At 40.5% G+C, this 17,559-nt stretch overlaps 1 protein-coding gene across 3 annotated transcripts in view; it reads right to left on the bottom strand.

The window, feature by feature from the left end:
* Positions 1-17,559, bottom strand: part of DOK7 (docking protein 7) — a 70,801-nt gene that overhangs the window by 36,593 nt on the left and 16,649 nt on the right. For all 3 annotated transcript variants that reach the window (XM_063135893.1, XM_063135894.1, XM_063135895.1), the window contains exons 5-6: positions 8,513-8,632; positions 684-791 (exon numbers count right to left, since the gene is read on the bottom strand). In XM_063135893.1, the coding sequence (XP_062991963.1) occupies positions 684-791; positions 8,513-8,632 (228 nt within the window). The remainder of the gene's footprint in view (positions 1-683; positions 792-8,512; positions 8,633-17,559) is intronic.

The following is a 17,559-nucleotide window of genomic DNA, read 5'->3' as shown; positions in this document are numbered from 1 at the left end:
CTGAAGCCTTGGCTGCCATGTTATGCTGAAGCCGCCATTTAGTGCGCAACCCTAGTGGGGAAAAGAGCCTACAACTCACAGAAGAAAGAGGTGGCTCTCAAGGGAAACAAGTGGCTACGGGGTGCTAGTGGGACGTGCGGTGATATATCTAGTGACTTGCCCTTCCTGGATGGATCATGCAGGCAGACAACTGCAGCAGTGTGCAGGTAATTGCAGTGGTGGCAAGGCCACAAGGGCCCGCTGTTCCTGGGCCCCAGTAAGACCATCCCTCCCAGGCATTCCATGCTGGGAGTTGTAGTTTCTTTCCCCACTAGGGCTGTGCACTAAATGGTGGCTTTGGCGAACATGGCCACTGAGGCTTCAGGCAGCTGAATCTGAAGCTTGCACAGCCCTATGAACAACCATATGAATTTTCATGCACAGAGAAATGAATACAAATATTCATGCAGACTTCTTAAAAAGTTTGCAAACTGATAGGGAAATGGGACAGAACAAACATTTGCTTATGTACACTGATGGTGCTATATTAATAATAATAATAATAATAATAATAATAATAATAATAATAGAGAAAATGTGAGTGTTATAGAAAGCAAAACAGACAGATTCATCCTTCTTTAACTATATTATGGCACTAGCCCCAGAAAACAGAATTAAATCTCCATATATATGTGTGTTTTTACCTCCACCGCTGTGGAAACTTGTACAGGATAGAAGGCTGAGGCGCTTCTCTAACTGCAAAGCTTCATGGGCCGTTCTCTCTTCCATGCATGAAGGATTTGCGCTGGGGTCTTCAAAAAAGATATCATCAAATTATAATTGACATTTGCCTGTAATTAGCTTTTCACTTGACTAGTAGAGCACCTTTTTTATTTTACAATACAAATTTATTTGTGTAGCAAAAGCTACTACAAAGAAATAAGACACATAGAAACAAAGATAAAATACACATCAATTTAAAATAACGTTAAAATCCAACTGTAATGGCTTACTCACCTTAAGTAAGCTTTGTTTTATCTATGACTTAACTGTACCATCTTGATCAGGTCCTATAGTCCACAGAATAGGAACCTCTATTCACCACCATTTTCCAAGTAAAGAAGTTGGCCTGGCCCTACTATCCTTTTCCCTGATTGCTACAATGGAAATAGCCTAAGTAAAGAATTGACAAGGAGACATATGGGTTGACTCCTTCCATCCATTGCCTGTCCATTATTGAGGCTACTCTCATGGGCAGAGCAAAGGGATGCAGTTGGGCTTGACTTGCCACATAGCCCCAAATTAAACGCAGCCTCCTAACGTTGAGGAAATCAAGAATACTCCGCGCCTGCCTGCCCCCCCCACAAACTTTCAACCCTTCTATTCTCTTCTGAAAGTGTGTGTGTCCCCCCCCAACAATCCTGAAGCCACTTCTAGAAGACGAAGATGAAAGTATTGTTCTTCCCATGAGGTTTCTTCAAAGGTGCCCAAACCAACTAGTGTCAGTGACAATTGTTAGGTTTTGCTCCACTGCAATGTTTGTTTATTTTATTTGTACCCCACCTTTCTACCAAAAAATTGCACTCAAGGGGCTTCAGGCCTGGTTTTGGCACTGAAACAGGTATGACGACCTATGTCGGGAGAAAGACAGGAGAGGGAGTGTGACTCTGTTGATTCTCCTCGACCTCTCAGAGGCTTTCGATACCATTGACCATGGTATCCTTCTGGGACAACTCGCTGAGCTGGGAGTGGGAGGTACTGCTTTGCAGTGGTTCCGCTCCTATTTGGCGGGTCAGATACAGAAGATAGTGCTTGGGGAACATTACTCAGCCCCGTGGACTCTCAAGTATGGGGTCCCGCAGGGGTCGGTTTTGTCCCCCATGTTGTTTAACATTTACATGAAGCTGCTGGGTGCGGTCATCCGGAACTTTGGAGTGTGCTGTCATCAGTATGCTGACGACACGCAGCTTTATTTCTCCTTTTCATCTTCAGCAGGAGAGGCTGTGGATGTGTTGAACCAGTGCCTGGCTGCAACAATGGACTGGATGAGGGCTAATAAACTGAAACTCAATCCAGACAAGACTGAGATGCTGTTAGTAGGTGATTCTGCTGAAAGGATGGGGGTTGTTCTACCGGTTCTGGATGGGATTGCACTCACCCTGAAGGAGCAGGTTCGTAGCTTGGGGTTTCTCCTAGAACCATCTTTGTCACTTGAGGCTCAGGTGGCCTTGGTGGCACAGGGGGCTTTCTACCAACTCCGGTTGGTGGCCCAGCTACGCCCCAATCTGGACAGGGATAACCTGGCTTCAGTTGTCCATGCTCTGGTAACCTCCAAGTTAGATTACTGCAATGCACTCTACGTAGGGCTGCCTTTGAAGATGGTTCGGAAGCTGCAGCTCATGCAAAATGCAGCGGCCAGATTGATTTTGGGAACCAGAAGGTTCGACCATATAACACCTGCTCTGGTTCGCTTGCCTGTATGTTTCCGAGCCCAATTCAAGGTGCTGGTTTTGACCTATAAAGCCTTACACGGTTTGGGACCACAATACCTGATGGAACGCCTCTCCCGATGTGAATATACGCGGTCACTACGTTCAACATCTAAGGTCCTCCTCCGGGTGCCTACTCCGAGAGAGACTCGGAGTGTGGCAACGAGGGACAGGGCCTTTTCGGTAGTGGCCCCCAGACTATGGAACGATCTCCCTGACGAGGCTCGCCCGGCGCCAACGCTGCTATCTTTCCGGCGCCAGGTTAAAACTTTGCTCTTTGCCCAGGCATATGGCAGCACATCTTAATCACCCACATGTTTAGGTTTTTTTAACGGTTTTTAATGTGTGTATATTCTGTGTTTTAAAATTTTAAATTTTGTATACTTGTTTTTATTTCAATTTTAGAATTTCTGTAAACCGCCCAGAGAGCTCTGGCTATGGGGGTGGTATATAAGTGTAATAAATAAATAAATACTTAATATTGTCTCAAAGTGCACCACTTTACTTTTCTCAATTTCAATCTTTTTATTATTTCCAAACACCAGTAAATAAAAAACACTAAAAAACAAAATATAAAACATATAAAGACACACCCACAAAAATGAGATAAAACAAAATCTAACAAACAAAACACCAAATAAAATGTTCTTCCAATATTCTCCTCAGCAAAAATATATAACAATGTTGTCGTTATTATTATTATTTTTCTTTATCACTGTCAAGTCCAAATCTCTAATTTCTCTCTCAACATTTCCTACACTATTGGTTGAATCCACAGATATACAAATCATTTTTTTCTTGTCCCTTCATTAAATTTACAAAAGGTTCCCATTCCGTTATAAATCTTACAGTCGATTTTTCTCTCATTATTGCCATGAGTTTCTCCATCTCCGCTAGCTCAAACATCTTCATTAGCCATTCCTCTATTGTGGGCACTATTTTGCCCTTCCATCTTTGTGCATATAGTAATCTTTCAGCTGTCATCATATATAAGAATATAGTCCCATGGTTCTTTTTCATCTGCTCATCCATAAATCCCAAAAGAAAGTATTCCGGTTTCAATTGGATATTAATTTTTAGGATTTTTTGGATTACAGAATGGATTTATATCTAGAAAGTCTTTGCTTTTTTGCAGGTCCACCATGCATGGTAGAATGTCCCTTCCTGCTCTTCGCATTTCAAACACAGTCCTGATGCCCCCCTTTATACATTTGGCCAATTTTGCTGGTGGCATATGCCACCTATACATCATTTTGTAAAAAATTTCTTTAAGACTGGTACTTAACGTAAATTTCAGCCCTCTTGTCCACATATTTTCCCATTGTCACCACTTTACTTTTTTGTTCATTCCTTGGTAAAAGTAAAGTAAAAGTACTCAGGAACTCTAGTAGAGGGGAAGCTGTGCCTGTTCCCTCCCTCAGGTGACCCCACAGTCTGTAGCGAAGAGGAGGTTTTGCCTCTGTTCCTTTTTGTACTGCCACAGTGCTTATCCAAGGCAACGTAGATTTGAATGACAATTGCCAAGGAAGTCCAATATAGTAACATTTGACTTCAAAAAAGGAATCTTCTCAAAGATGAGGCAACTGATAAAAACAAAATTGAAAAGGAAAGGAAAGACAGTCAAATTTCCCCAGAATGCATGGGCATTATTACAAACCACAACAATAGTTCAACTAGAATGTATTCAGCAGGTGAAGAAAGGTAGGGAAAAGTCTAAGATGCTGCCAGCATAGTTAATAAGCAGCATCAAGAAAGCTATTAGTAAAAAGAAGGCTTTCATCAGAAAATGGAAGTCATGCCCAAACAAGGGGAACAACAAATAACACAAAACTACACAAAAGAAATGCAGGACAATACAGGATGCAAAAAAGGATTTTGACCAGTATGTTGCTAACAACACTAAGACCATCAATTTTTTCTTTTTTTTAAAAAAAAAACACTATAAATACATCAGAAGAAATTGGCTAGGAAGGCAATTGGATCATTGGATGACAAAAGTGTTATAGGATAGTAAAGAAGGATAAGGAGATCACAGAAAAAGTTGAATGAATTATGTTGTCTGTCTTCACTGCAGAAGATATAGGGCAGTTATCCTGACTAATATTTTCAGGAAGGAAAGCTGAGAAATTAAGGAAAATAGTGGTGATAAGAGATGAAGTTCTAAACCTTCTTTAGAAACTGAAACAAATCACCATGTCCAGATGGTAAAGAATTTAAATGACCCAGAGTGCATCAACTGTGAAAAAGGCTAGTTCCATGCTAGGGATAATTAGAAAAAGGATCAAACACATGAGTGCAAATTTCATAATTTTTTTAATACAAATCTATAGTGTGACCACACAGAATATTGTATATAGTTCTGGTCATTGCTTCTCTAAAAGAATGTTGCAGAGCTGGAAAAGGTGAGGAAAGGGCAACAAGAAAGATCAGGGATAGGAGTAATTCCTCTATAAAACAATCAACAATTGGGGCTTTAAAGTTTAAGGGGAGAAAAGGTGAGGGAGGACATGATAGAGGTGTATAAATTATACTTGGAGTAGCGAAAGTATATAGAAAGCCGTTTCCCTCTTCTCATAATACTAGAACTGGTGTCATCCAATGAAGCACAATGGTGAAAGACTCAGGACAGACAAAAGGAAGTGGCTCTTCACACAGCAGGTGATTAAACTACAAAATTCACTACTACAAGGTATGGTGACTGTCACCAACTGAGATGGCTTTAAAAGGAGATAAGACAAATTCATGGAGGATAATTACCAGTAGCCACTAACGATAGTTTTATCATAGCCAGCATGCCTTTGAGCACCAGTCACTGAGGAACAACAACAGAAGCAGAGTATAGTATTTCCCTCATGTCCTGCTTTTGGGTTTCCTAGAGGCATCTGGTTTCACACGGTGGGAAAGAGGATACTGTACTAGATAGTCCTTTGGTCTGATCCAGGAGGGGGCTTCTTATGTTCTGGGTTCCAGCCAGCCAGTCAAAAATGGGAAACTCGTAATGCTGCTTAAGCTTGCAAGGTGGGCTAGGTTGCAGTGAAAGGGAAATAAACACCTCCCACCCTCTGCTCACCTTAAACCTCATTTGCTGTGCTATGAAGCACTAAAGGTTTAGGTTTGAGGCTGACTGCCAACCTCAAGTATGAGCACTTTATTGCTATATAGCGGGGGTGTGGGTAGAGGTCAATAACTGGAATTGCCTTTCTTCCCTCCTAAAGTCTCCACATCTGAATGAGGATGGGAGGTTTTTTAATCTGAGAAAGCAGGAAGAATTTACATACTGCTGAGGAATTCTGGGAAGTGAACAGAAGTCACCATGAGAAGCAGAGAAGTTGGACTTCAATTGACCGGCTCAAGACCGGCTGCTCTATAGCATAGCATATAATAGATGAAAATAAGTCTCCAGTGGTGTAACCTACAAAGTGTGTGCAACGTTCCTGTTCCTGCCTGAGATCAACATGGTGTGCACATGCAACAAGTGCAAGCTGGTGGCACTATTGGAAGAAAAAGTGAGAGCACTTGAGCGGCAGGCGTCCACCCTCCAAGGAATAAGAGAAGACAAGGAGTTCTTAGACAGAATGGTGGAGCTGCAACAGCAACAAGAAGCACAAGAGATGGAAGAGCAACAGAAAGCTGAAGCAGAAGTGGGGAATGCTGAGGTGAGAAAAGCCAATGAAGAGGAAACTCCCTGGAAAAGGGTGACAGTTGGGAGCAGAAGAATTAGAAGACATTTTGCACCAGTGGAACCGCTAGAGCTATATAACCGCTTTCAGCTACTGGAGGGTGAAACTGAAGGTCAATCTGCAGAGGAAGAATTACAGGGGACTCTGTGCAACACTGAGCTAGAGGCAGAAGGTCGGTCAACCAAGAAGAGAAGAATAGTCGTTGTGGGAGACTCACTGCTGTGTGGGATTGAAAACCAAGTAAGTCACAAAGACCCATGGACTCACCAGGTATGCTGTCTTCCTGGAGCACAGATTAGAGATGTGACTGAAGGATTGCCAAAGCTCATAAATGCACTGACACACACCCTTTTCTTCTTATCCATGCGGGAACAAATGATACCGCCAAGTGGATCTACGAAGAAATCACGTCAAGTCTTTGAAGCTTTGGGAAGGAAACTCAAGAACTTTGGGGCCCAGATGGTTTTCTCATCCATCTTCACAGTTCTTGGTAGAGGATTAGAAAGTGAAAGTGAAAGAAAAATACTCCGGGTGAACGACTACAAAGATGGTGCCGACATGAGAGATTTGGATTCTGGGACTATAGGCTATGCTACTTGGAAGATGGACTGCTGGCAAGGTTGCACCTCGCAAGGGCTAGGAAGAATGTATTTGGCCACAACGTGAAGAACTTCATCAGGAGAGCTTTAAACTGAATCCTACAGGGCAGGGTGATGTAAATGTGGAGGTAACAATGGATGAAGGCTTTTGCACCACAACAGAGCTAAGAGCTCTAACAGCGCCCAAAATAAATGGGGCAAGGAATAAAAGGAACATGATAGTTGGAGTCTACTACCCACCACCCAATCAAGGAGAAGATGAGGATGAAACTTTTAAAAAGCTAATTGCCAGTGTTTTAAAGAAGTGTGATATAGTAGTAATGGGGGACTTCAATTACCCCAATTACCTGGAAGACAGAAACAAACTTCAAAGTGATCTTGATAGGCTGGAGTGCTGGGCTGAAAACAACAGAATGAAATTTAATAGGGATAAATGCCAAGTTCTACACCTAGGAAAAAGAAACCAAATGCACAGTTACAAGATGGGGGATACTTGGCTCAGCAATACTACAAACGAGAAAGATCTTGGAATTGTTGTAGATCACAAGCTGAATATGAGCCAACAGTGTGTTGTGGCTGCAAAAAAAGCAAATGCTATTTTGGGCTGCATTAATAGAAGTATTACTTCCAAATCATGCGAGGTACTGGTTCCGCTCTATTCGGCCCTGGTTAGGCCTCATCTTGAGTATTGCATCCAGTTCTGGGCACCACACTTCAAGAAGGATGCAGACAAGATGGAGGGGGTTCAGAGGAGGGCAACGAGGATGATCAGGGGTCTGGAAACAAAGCCCCATGAGGAGAGACTGAAAGAACTGGGCATGTTTAGCCTGGAGAAGACAAGATTGAAAATAGTGGGACCTCTTTTGCATTGCATTTTGCAGGTGAAGAGGCTCTGATTCAGACTGATCCTGATGAGCATGTTATTAGAGGGGGTACTATTTCCCAGTACTTCACTAGTTTACCCATCCCATTGGAAGACCTGCATGGTATTACTAGAAGAATCACTTTCCAACAGAGGTTTAATTTCTCAGAGAAAATAATTCTTTATTTCTTCTTTCCAGTGAAGAAATAAAACAAAAATACTGATAGTAGTTATTATTAAACTCTTTGAAACATATTTGAACCACTAAACATGGGTGCTCTTTTCAGCATTTGACAAAATGGAAAGTGGAATTTAGACTGTCTTCCTTTCAACCACAATGATTTGACCTAATAGGATACATAAATTTTAATCTAAACTGTTAATGCACACATGGTGATTTCTTGAACCACTTCAAGAATTGGTTCTTGAATATTGTTCTCAATATTGTATGGCTCCATACCAGCAAGTGAGCCCCATTAAATACAGTGGGTCTTATTTTTGAGTCAACATTCAAAGAACTGGATAGTAAATCCAGTTTCTCCAGGGAACAAGCGACGCTAGGAATAAAAAATTAGCACCGGAGTAATTCTTGCATGTATTCTAAACTGGAGTCCTTCTTTCCCACAGATTTTCTACAGTTTGAATTATGATCCAAGACAAGGCCCTGAGTGTTGGGGGAGGGGGCGGGTCATTCGATAATCCAGGCAACCTCTTGCAGCAAAAGTATGAGCTATAGAGAAGATGAAAACGGGCAGGTCGAAACGTCAGACCCCATTTACACTTTGGTATTAGCCACCATTTTGCCCTTTACATGCCCCTGGCACACGGAACCTCTTATTCCAGTCAGAGCAAACTGTGTTATCCGAGGGGAGTTCCCTCTTGAAATGGTTATCCTATATTAACCTGGTAGGACAGGATGTAAGCCAAAAGGGCCTTTCATTGGAGAGATGCCGTGAACAATGCAGTCAAAGAGGAAGCTGATCTTCTCTCCTTCCGCGCAAGAGAGGAAGAAAACTCCGGCCCCTGAAAGAAAGCAAAGTATTATGGTGATTTAAAATTTGAACACAGGTTGGACATATTTAGATGACATATTCATACAAGAGAATTCAAGTGAAGAAAATTCTGAGGAGCCCTGCAAGGAAACTTAATCTATGGAGCAATTTATATATCATGGTGGCCGTAACATTGTTTCCAAAAAGGCCTTAAACATAGCTTAACTAAAAAAAAGTGCAGAAAAGGGCAACTAAAATGATCAAGGGCCTGGAGCATCTCCCCTATGAGAGCAGGTTTCAACAGCTGGGATTGTTCAACTTGGTGGGAGATTCAAGACCGATAAAAGGAAACACTTCTTCACACAGCACATAGTTAAACTATGGAATTCACTACCACAAGATGTGGTGATGACCACCCACTTGGATGGATAAAGTCCTGGAGGAGAAGGCTATCAGTGGCTACTAGCCCTGATGGCTATGTGCTATGGCTAAAGTGTTGGACTGGGAGTCGGGAGATCCGGGTTCTAGTCCTCACCTGGCCATGGAAACCCACTGGCTAACTTTGGGCCAATCACAGACTCTCAGCCCAACCTACCTCACAGGGTTGTTGTTGTGAGGATAACATGGGAGAGGAGGAGGGTTATGTACGCCGCCTTGGGTTCCTTAGAGGAAAAAAGGTGGGATATAAATACAATAACAAATAAATAAATAAATTCTAAGGACCATAGGAAATCACTGACAGATTTTAGGGACCATCTTCAAATCAAAACACTTGCAAAAAGGTAAATAGCAGTTGTTCTTAGGAACCATCTTCAAATCAAAATATTTGTTTACACAGTGGCTTTAGGGAACAGCTCCTATGATCGCTTACACACAGTTTGGAATGTATTAAATGAAAGTTAACTGGAGGTTACAAAATCTGTAAAAATGCTAATCAGTAGATTTAAAGAAATTATTGAATATCCATGAGTAGTCTAATGAGAATAGCCAGATTCAGAAATTTGGCCACTTGCTCAGTAATAGGCTTATTGGTGCCCTGGAGTACAATAATCATAAGATACTCAGGAGAGCGACCAGGGAAACACTGTATATATTAGGACATATTAGGTCTTTCCTGGCCTCTTGATAGTAACTGCAGTAGAATTGAACATGCAAGATGGAATCCACCTTGACGTCTTTACAGGGGCAGCATCTAATATTCTTTGGGATTTTCCTGAATTTGCCCTCTAATAGCTTGGAGGGGACAACACTGAACTTTGCTAAGAAGAATGCCTTCCTATATTTAGGGATAGTTAGCCATCCCAAGTATGGCATTCCGTCTTTGCAGGAATGGCCTGGTAGACCAAATGACTCAGGGGAACATGGTCCCCATGCAGCTCCTTGGAGCTCCTGGTAGCCTGTGTCCAGTAATCTCTGTTGAACAGTCGATTTGGCACTTTCTATGTCCATGGATAGCAAGTTTTATGATGCTTTTAAGATGCTTTTAGTATGTTTTTTAGGAAGTTTTAACAATGTATACTATGTTTTTAATCAATATTTTATACTTATTGTTGTTCCCTGCCTCGATCAAGATGGAGAGGCAGGTAAGAATTATTATTATTATTATTATTATTATTATTATTATTATTATTATTATTATTGAGAGACAATAATAGGGAGAGAGGTGAGTTTTGCACCACTGCTTTTGGCCAAGGAGATTCAAAGGAATCTGACAATATCTTGGAAGCCAAAGAGTTGGGAGTAAGCACAAGGCAGCAACGGAGCCAGACGTGTATAGAATATATTCACGCTAAGCATTTTAGCGATTTAAGCCCAGCCTCCAGATTAAGGGCAGCTCAAGAAACACACCTGGGAACACCAAGTATTAACCAGAGGAAAAGGCATTCAAGAGAGCTCTTAGAGTGAGGGAACCAGATTGGAACCCCAAAAAGAACCTGAGTTACAGTTTTCTGCCAAGAAATAGGAAATGTATCTGCATTTTTCTGGGAAAAATGCAGGGTGTATAACACAAAACTCTGTGCTCTTATTTTAATGACACTTGGCAGGAGTAACGCCCTCCTAAGGGACTACTATTGAGCTCCTACTCAATTTATGGTTTTAGATTTTGTATATCAGTTTTAATTGTTTTAATCTTATGGAGCATTCCACTGAAACAGGGACAAAACACATGAAATTTCAAAATGAAAAATTAGTTAATATTTTGTATTGTATTAGTTATATATAGTGGAAAGAGGGTATTTTGATGATGAAAGATAATTTTTTTGCTATTATTATTGCACAACCTGGTTTTCAAAATGGCTACCATTGTCAAGATCAGTCACATGCTAAATGAGGTTACATTTGATTATTATTATTATTATTATTATTATTTATTTATTTATTTATTTATATAGCACCATCAATGTACATGGTGCTGTACAGAGTAAAACAGTAAAACAGATTAAGTGTTAGCATTGTATTGTACAGTGAATTAAGTGTTGTTTTCATTCTGATAGCAAAGATAAGGTCCTAAAGTAGCTGCCTACATGTTAAAACATTAGAAACTGTGTGTTTATTAGCAGATATATAGCTAATTATGCATATAGGTTTGCTGTCCCATACGTGACATGAAAAAGTGCACTTTTTAGGTTATATATGTTATTTGTAGCATTTAAAATGTAGTAAAGCAGATTTAAAACAAAGATAATGTTGTCCACAATGATATATTTTCTTAATGTTAATTTTGTATTTTAAACAGTTTATACGTCCCTTTATTTATTGTCCCATACGTGACACTTATTATGCAGATAATGCACAATGAATGTGTCAATGTGTCAACTGAAAATAAAAAGAGCACTAGTGCTGAAAGAATGAAGAAAATGAGACTAAAGAAGAAGATGGAGGATCAATTTCAAAAAAAAAGGAAAATGAAAGGTTAAAAGAACTGAGAAGAAAGAAAAATGTCTATGAGTAGCAGAGAGAAGTTGCAGAGGAAGAAGCATGAAAGAGATCGAAAGAGGTTGCAGAGAGCACGCAATAAAAAAACTAAATACATGTGAAAAATGTTCCAGTGGAAAAAATATTCCATTTCCTGAAGAGCCAGCAAATCATGTCACATGGAAGCAGTGGGAAAAGGATGCTGATGGAAGACTAGTGTTAAGCATGAAAGATGGTTGTGCTGGTGAATTACATGAAGATATTGTTTCAAGTCATGAAAACTTTCTGGGTCATGTTCACATAAAAAGAATACAAGCAAATGCTTTCTTAAGTGATCAAAAACTGGAAAATGTAAGAGTGCTGCAAATTGATTTTGCTATGTCTTATAGCTGTGAGTATCAGAACGAGATTCAGAGTACCCTTTGGTCTCGAGCAAGTGTAACGCTTTTCACTGCAAGTGTTTTCTTAAATGGATCTTGTAGAACCTTCCTCTTGTGCTCAGATATAACACAGAAGGACAAACACACTGTGTATGTAATGCTGATGAAACTCTATGAGATAATGAGTGAAGAAACTGGTGTTACTCAGGACATCATTTGGAGCGATGGACCTGCATCTGAGTTCAAGAACAAATACATGGTGCACGTGCTGAAGCTTCTAGCAAAAAAATACCAAAGAAAGTTCAGTTGGAAATATTTTGCCACCTCACATGGCAAAGGAATAGTTGATGGTGTGGGAGGCAATGTGAAAAGGCTTGTATGACAAAAGACCATGAGACAAGGCAATGTCAGTGTCGTACAGAATGCAGTGGAGTTTGCACAGTTAGCAAATGAACTTGCTCCCTCAACATGCACTCTGTACATTTCCCAGAGTGAAATACATTCCCAAGTAGAGAAAGACAAGCCTTGGGAAGGAACTATCATTGTGCCTGGGATAGCATCATATCATATTGTGCAGGCTAAACCAAACGGTCTAGTTTCCTTCAAACACCATGCCCTGGAGAGTGAAGAATCTGTTCCTGTTACTAGGCCTACTTCAAATGTGAAATTCAATATAGGTGCTTGGTGCTTGGTTAGTTATAATAAGGTGGCCTACCCAGGCAGTGTTATGGAAGTCTGTGGCATGGATGGAGTTAAAGTGAGTGTAATGGTTCCTGCCAACAAACATCATTATAAGTGACCCCACACTCCTGATTGTATTACATACTCCTTTAAGGATGTGATTAGGAAGGTTGACCCACCAACTGTGCCTTCGAAGTCTCGTCGCTGCACCATGTATAAATTTTCAGAATTATTCTAATGTAAAGGAACTTTTCAAATATCAATGATTAAACACTCTAACTACATTATTTGTTGATGCTAGTGTCTTAAATAAATTAATAATTCATATTTAATAGTCCTAAGTGAGTTTTTTATATTGTAGTGCAGACAGTGTTCCATACGTGACAGAGAATGTCCCATACGTGACATCAAAAAACCATTTTTTTTGGACTGAACTAAAATGTAAAAATTGAGTCTAACATGGATATAAATGTGAGGTGATATCTCAGGAATTATCAGAAAAAAGTTGAATTAGTTTCAAGTTCACAGTTCACAGAAATGTTTCATTGAAGATAACCATGTGCACTAAGATGGAAATTCTTGTGTCCCATACGTGACACAATATTAATAGTGTCTAAGATAATTGTTTCTTGCTGAATTTAAAGTTACTAACCCTGTTCTGCTAGTAATGACCATTGTATTCATATGCTGCAAAATAAATCATTTCATTTTAAACATTATTAGTATATGCAAAAGATTCTTTGTCTTGAACTTGAGTATAAATGTCCCATACGTGACAATGGAATGCTCCTAATGTAAACCACCCAGAGAGCTTCAACTATGGGGCAGTATATAATCATCATCATCATCATCATCATCATCATCATCATCATCATCATCATCATCATCATCATCTATGCCTGAAACCAGAATCCAATTCTGACTAAGAGAAACAAAGTTATAACTGTTTTGGAATTGCCCATGACAGTCAATGGAACTCACAAAGCCTTGGATTTCCAAACCTCGATTTGGGTTTGGGACCAAGTCAAAGCAGATAGTACTAAATTGGTCCGAGATGAGTCAGGTATTTTTCGAAAGTGCTGAATTGGGTCACAATCAAAGCTGGGTGTTGGTACACACCTCTAATTACAAAGGGTTTGCCTATTTGGAGATGATCACTAGAAACCTCTGTTCCCTAAAACTTCTGTGTATATTTTGATTTGGAACAACTATTGTTCAGCTCTTGCAAGTCTTTTAATTTGAAGACTGGACTCTAAAATCTACTAATGATTTTCTATGACCTTTAGGAATGAACTACTGCATTGTCTGAGGTGTAATTAGTGTCCAGAACCAGACTGAGAGCCAGTGTGTTGTAATGGTTAGAGTGTTGGTCTGGCTCCCAGGAGATCCAGGTTCTAGCTCCAACTCAGCCATGAAACTCACTGGGGGACTGACTCAGCCTAATCTACCTTACAAGGTTTCTTTTAAGGAAACAAGACAGGATATAAATGTATCCGATGGCCTTATAGGTACCTCCCAACTCTACTATTCTATGATTCTATATAATAGTAATTAAATAAATAAAATTCAGTGGCCACTTTTAGTCCATCCCCTTCAAAGGCCTTCTCTGGGCGCCTGCCCCCATTAGCGAAGGCAGTTAGGCAAGTGGCTACAAGAGGTAGGGCCTTCTCAGTTGTGGCACACTGTTTATGGGATCCCCTCACCAAGGAGGCTCACCTGCGGCCCACACTTCTATATTTTCAATTTCAAAGAAATACCTTTTCTTATCTTCCAGACATTTTAGATTCTAGGGCTGTTTTTATAGGTTTTACATTGCTTTTCCTATGCTGCTTGTTTGTCGGTTGGTTTGTATTTTATTTTATCACCTTTGTTTTGTATAATCCACCCAAATCACTTTAGTTGATTAAAATGTGCTAAATAAATAAATAAATCTGACAAGTTCTGGGACTGCACAGCTCCATGGCTCTCAAAGCTTGGGAGCTTTCCTGAATTGTGCTTGGTGATTCACTCAGGGACTGCACAGTTCCTTAGGGTTTAAATATCAGCTTCTAGGGGTTTCTGCACAGAACCTGACCATATCCAGAACCTGACTGAAAAGCAAATAAATTATTTTTATTTTTATGCAATCTGCTCAGCTGTTCTGAAAGGTTTACCCACATAAAATATTCAAATTTTGAACGAAAATCAAAGCTCCCAAAAGTTCAGCTCACTCTAATTTATTGATGTCCATCAGGGGCGTTGCTAGGTTCTTAAAAGATTCAGGGCACCAGCCCATAACACAAATTCGCATCTGCTTATCAAGTCAAAGCAGGGAGTGGGGGAGGGTCAGTGCACACCTCTAGTGTGTGTGTGTATGTATATATAAATTCAGAGATACATAGGCCGTAGCTAGACCTAAGGTTTATCCCAGGATCATCCCGGGTTCATCCCTGCCTGAGCGCTGGATGCCCTGTGTGGCACTTAGATGAACAGTTTTGACCCCAGGACAATCCTGGGATAAACCTTAGGTCTAGCTACAGCCATACATACATTAGACATGTGCACTGTCTCACCACCACCACCACTTCAACTCAGCGGTTTGGAAAGCATTCCATTTCTGCTCGGGCCAATTTGGAATCTGTATACTTCAGCTCAGTACCAAACCTGAGTCAAAGTTTGGGAAAACTGAGTCTTTATGCCTCCTTTGACTATCATGAGAATTTTGTTGTTGTTGTTTTTTAAAAACCTGTAACCTTTTTCTCTTAGTTGGAATTGGATGATAATTGTGGGCATAGTAGCCCCTTAGGCTAGCGGCCGACGGTGCTGGTGGTGAATAACAAATCCGATGTTCTAAAGATCAAAACACCATAGGAACCTGGAATGTAAGATCTGATTGTAAGCCTATGCGGCAGGGTCTTGCTATTTACTGTTTTACTCTGTACAGCACCATGTACACTGATGGTGCTATATAAATAAATAAATAAATAAATAATAATAATAATATGAGCCAGGGCAAATTGGATGTGGTTATTGGTGAGATGTCAAGATTAAATATAGATATATTGGGTGTCAGTGAACTGAAATGGACTGGAATGGGCCACTTCACATCAGATCACCACCAGATCTACTGCTGTGGACAAGAGGATCACAGAAGAAATGGAGTAGCCTGCATAATTAATAATAAAGTGGCTAAAGCAGTGCTTGGATACAATCCAAAAAATGATAGAATGATCTCAATTCGAATCCAGGGTAAGCCATTTAACATCACAGTGATCCAAATATATGCCCCAACCACAGATGCTGAAGAAGCAGAAGTAGATCAGTTCTATGAGGATCTGCAGCACCTACTGAATAATACACCAAAAAGAGATGTTATTTTCGTTACAGGAAACTGGAACGCTAAGGTGGGCAGTCAAATGACATCTGGAATTACAGGTAAGCATGGTCTAGGAGAACAAAATGAAGCGGGACATAGGCTGATAGAATTCTGCCAGGACAACTCACTGTGCATAACAAACACTCTCTTCCAACAACCTAAAAGACGGCTTTATACATGGACTTCACCAGATGGACGACACCGAAATCAGATTGACTACATCCTTTGCAGACAAAGGTGGTGGACATCTATACAGACAGTAAAAACAAGACCTGGAGCTGACTGTGGTTCAGATCATGAACCTCTTATTGCACAATTTAGAATCAAACTAAAGAGAATAGGGAAGACCCACAGATCAGTTAGATATGAGCTCACTAATATTCCTAATGAATATGCAGTGGAAGTGAAGAATAGATTTAAGGGACTAGATTTAGTAGATAGGGTCTCGGAAGAACTATGGACAGAAGTTCGCAACATTGTCCAAGAGGTGGCAACAAAAAACGTCCCAAAGAAAAAGAAAACCAAGAAGGCAAGATGGCTGTCTGCTGAGACACTGGAAGTAGCCCAAGAAAGAAGGAAAGCAAAAGACAACAGTGATAGGGGGAGATATGCCCAATTAAATGCAAAATTCCAGAGGTTAGCCAGAAGAGATAAGGAATTATTTTTAAACAAGCAATGTGCGGAAGTGGAAGAAGACAATAGAATAGGAAGGACAAGAGACCTCTTCCAGAAAATTAGAAACATCGGAGGTAAATTCCAGGTAAAAATGGGTATGATCAAAAACAAAGATGGCAAGGACCTAACAGAAACAGAAGAGATCAAGAAAAGGTGGCAAGAATATACGGAAGATCTGTATAGGAAGGATAATAATATCGGGGATAGCTCAGACGGTGTGCTCAGTGAGTTAGAGCCAGAATCCTGAAGAGTGAGGTTGAATGGGCCTTAAGAAGCACTGCTAATAACAAGGCAGCAGGAGACAACGGTATCCCAGCTGAACTGTTTAAAATATTGCAAGATGATGCTGTCAAGGTGATGCATGCCATATGCCAGCAAATTTGGAAAACACAAGAATGGCCATCAGACTGGGAAAAAATCAACTTATATCCCCATACCAAAAAAGGGAAACACTAAAGAATGTTCAAGCTATCGGACAGTGACACTTATTTCACATGCCAGCAAGGTAATGCTCAAGATCCTGCAAGGTAGACTCCAGCAATTCATGGAGCGAGAATTGCCAGATGTACAAGCTGGGTTTAGAAAAGGCAGAGGAACTAGAGACCAAATTGCCAATATCCGCTGGATAATGGAGAAAGCCAGGGACTTCCAGAAAAACATCTATTTCTGTTTTATTGACTATTCTAAAGCCTTTGACTGTGTGGATCATAACAAACTGTGGCAAGTTCTTGGTGGTATGGGGATACCAAGTCATCTTGTCTGCCTCCTGAGGAATCTGTATAACGAACAAGTAGCAATGGTAAGAACAGACCATGGAACAACAGACTGGTTTAAGATTGGGAAAGGAGTACGGCAGGGTTGTATTCTCTCACCTTACCTATTCAACTTGTATGCAGAACACATCATGCGACGTGCTGGGCTGGAGTTAATCCAAGGCTGGAGTTAAAATCG

Source organism: Elgaria multicarinata, chromosome 10 (assembly GCF_023053635.1).
Source record: "Elgaria multicarinata webbii isolate HBS135686 ecotype San Diego chromosome 10, rElgMul1.1.pri, whole genome shotgun sequence".
In the NCBI taxonomy this organism is placed as follows: Eukaryota; Metazoa; Chordata; class Lepidosauria; order Squamata; family Anguidae; genus Elgaria; species Elgaria multicarinata.
The sequence above is the reverse complement of the archived record's forward strand: the minus strand, read 5'-3'. Positions and strand labels throughout refer to the sequence as shown.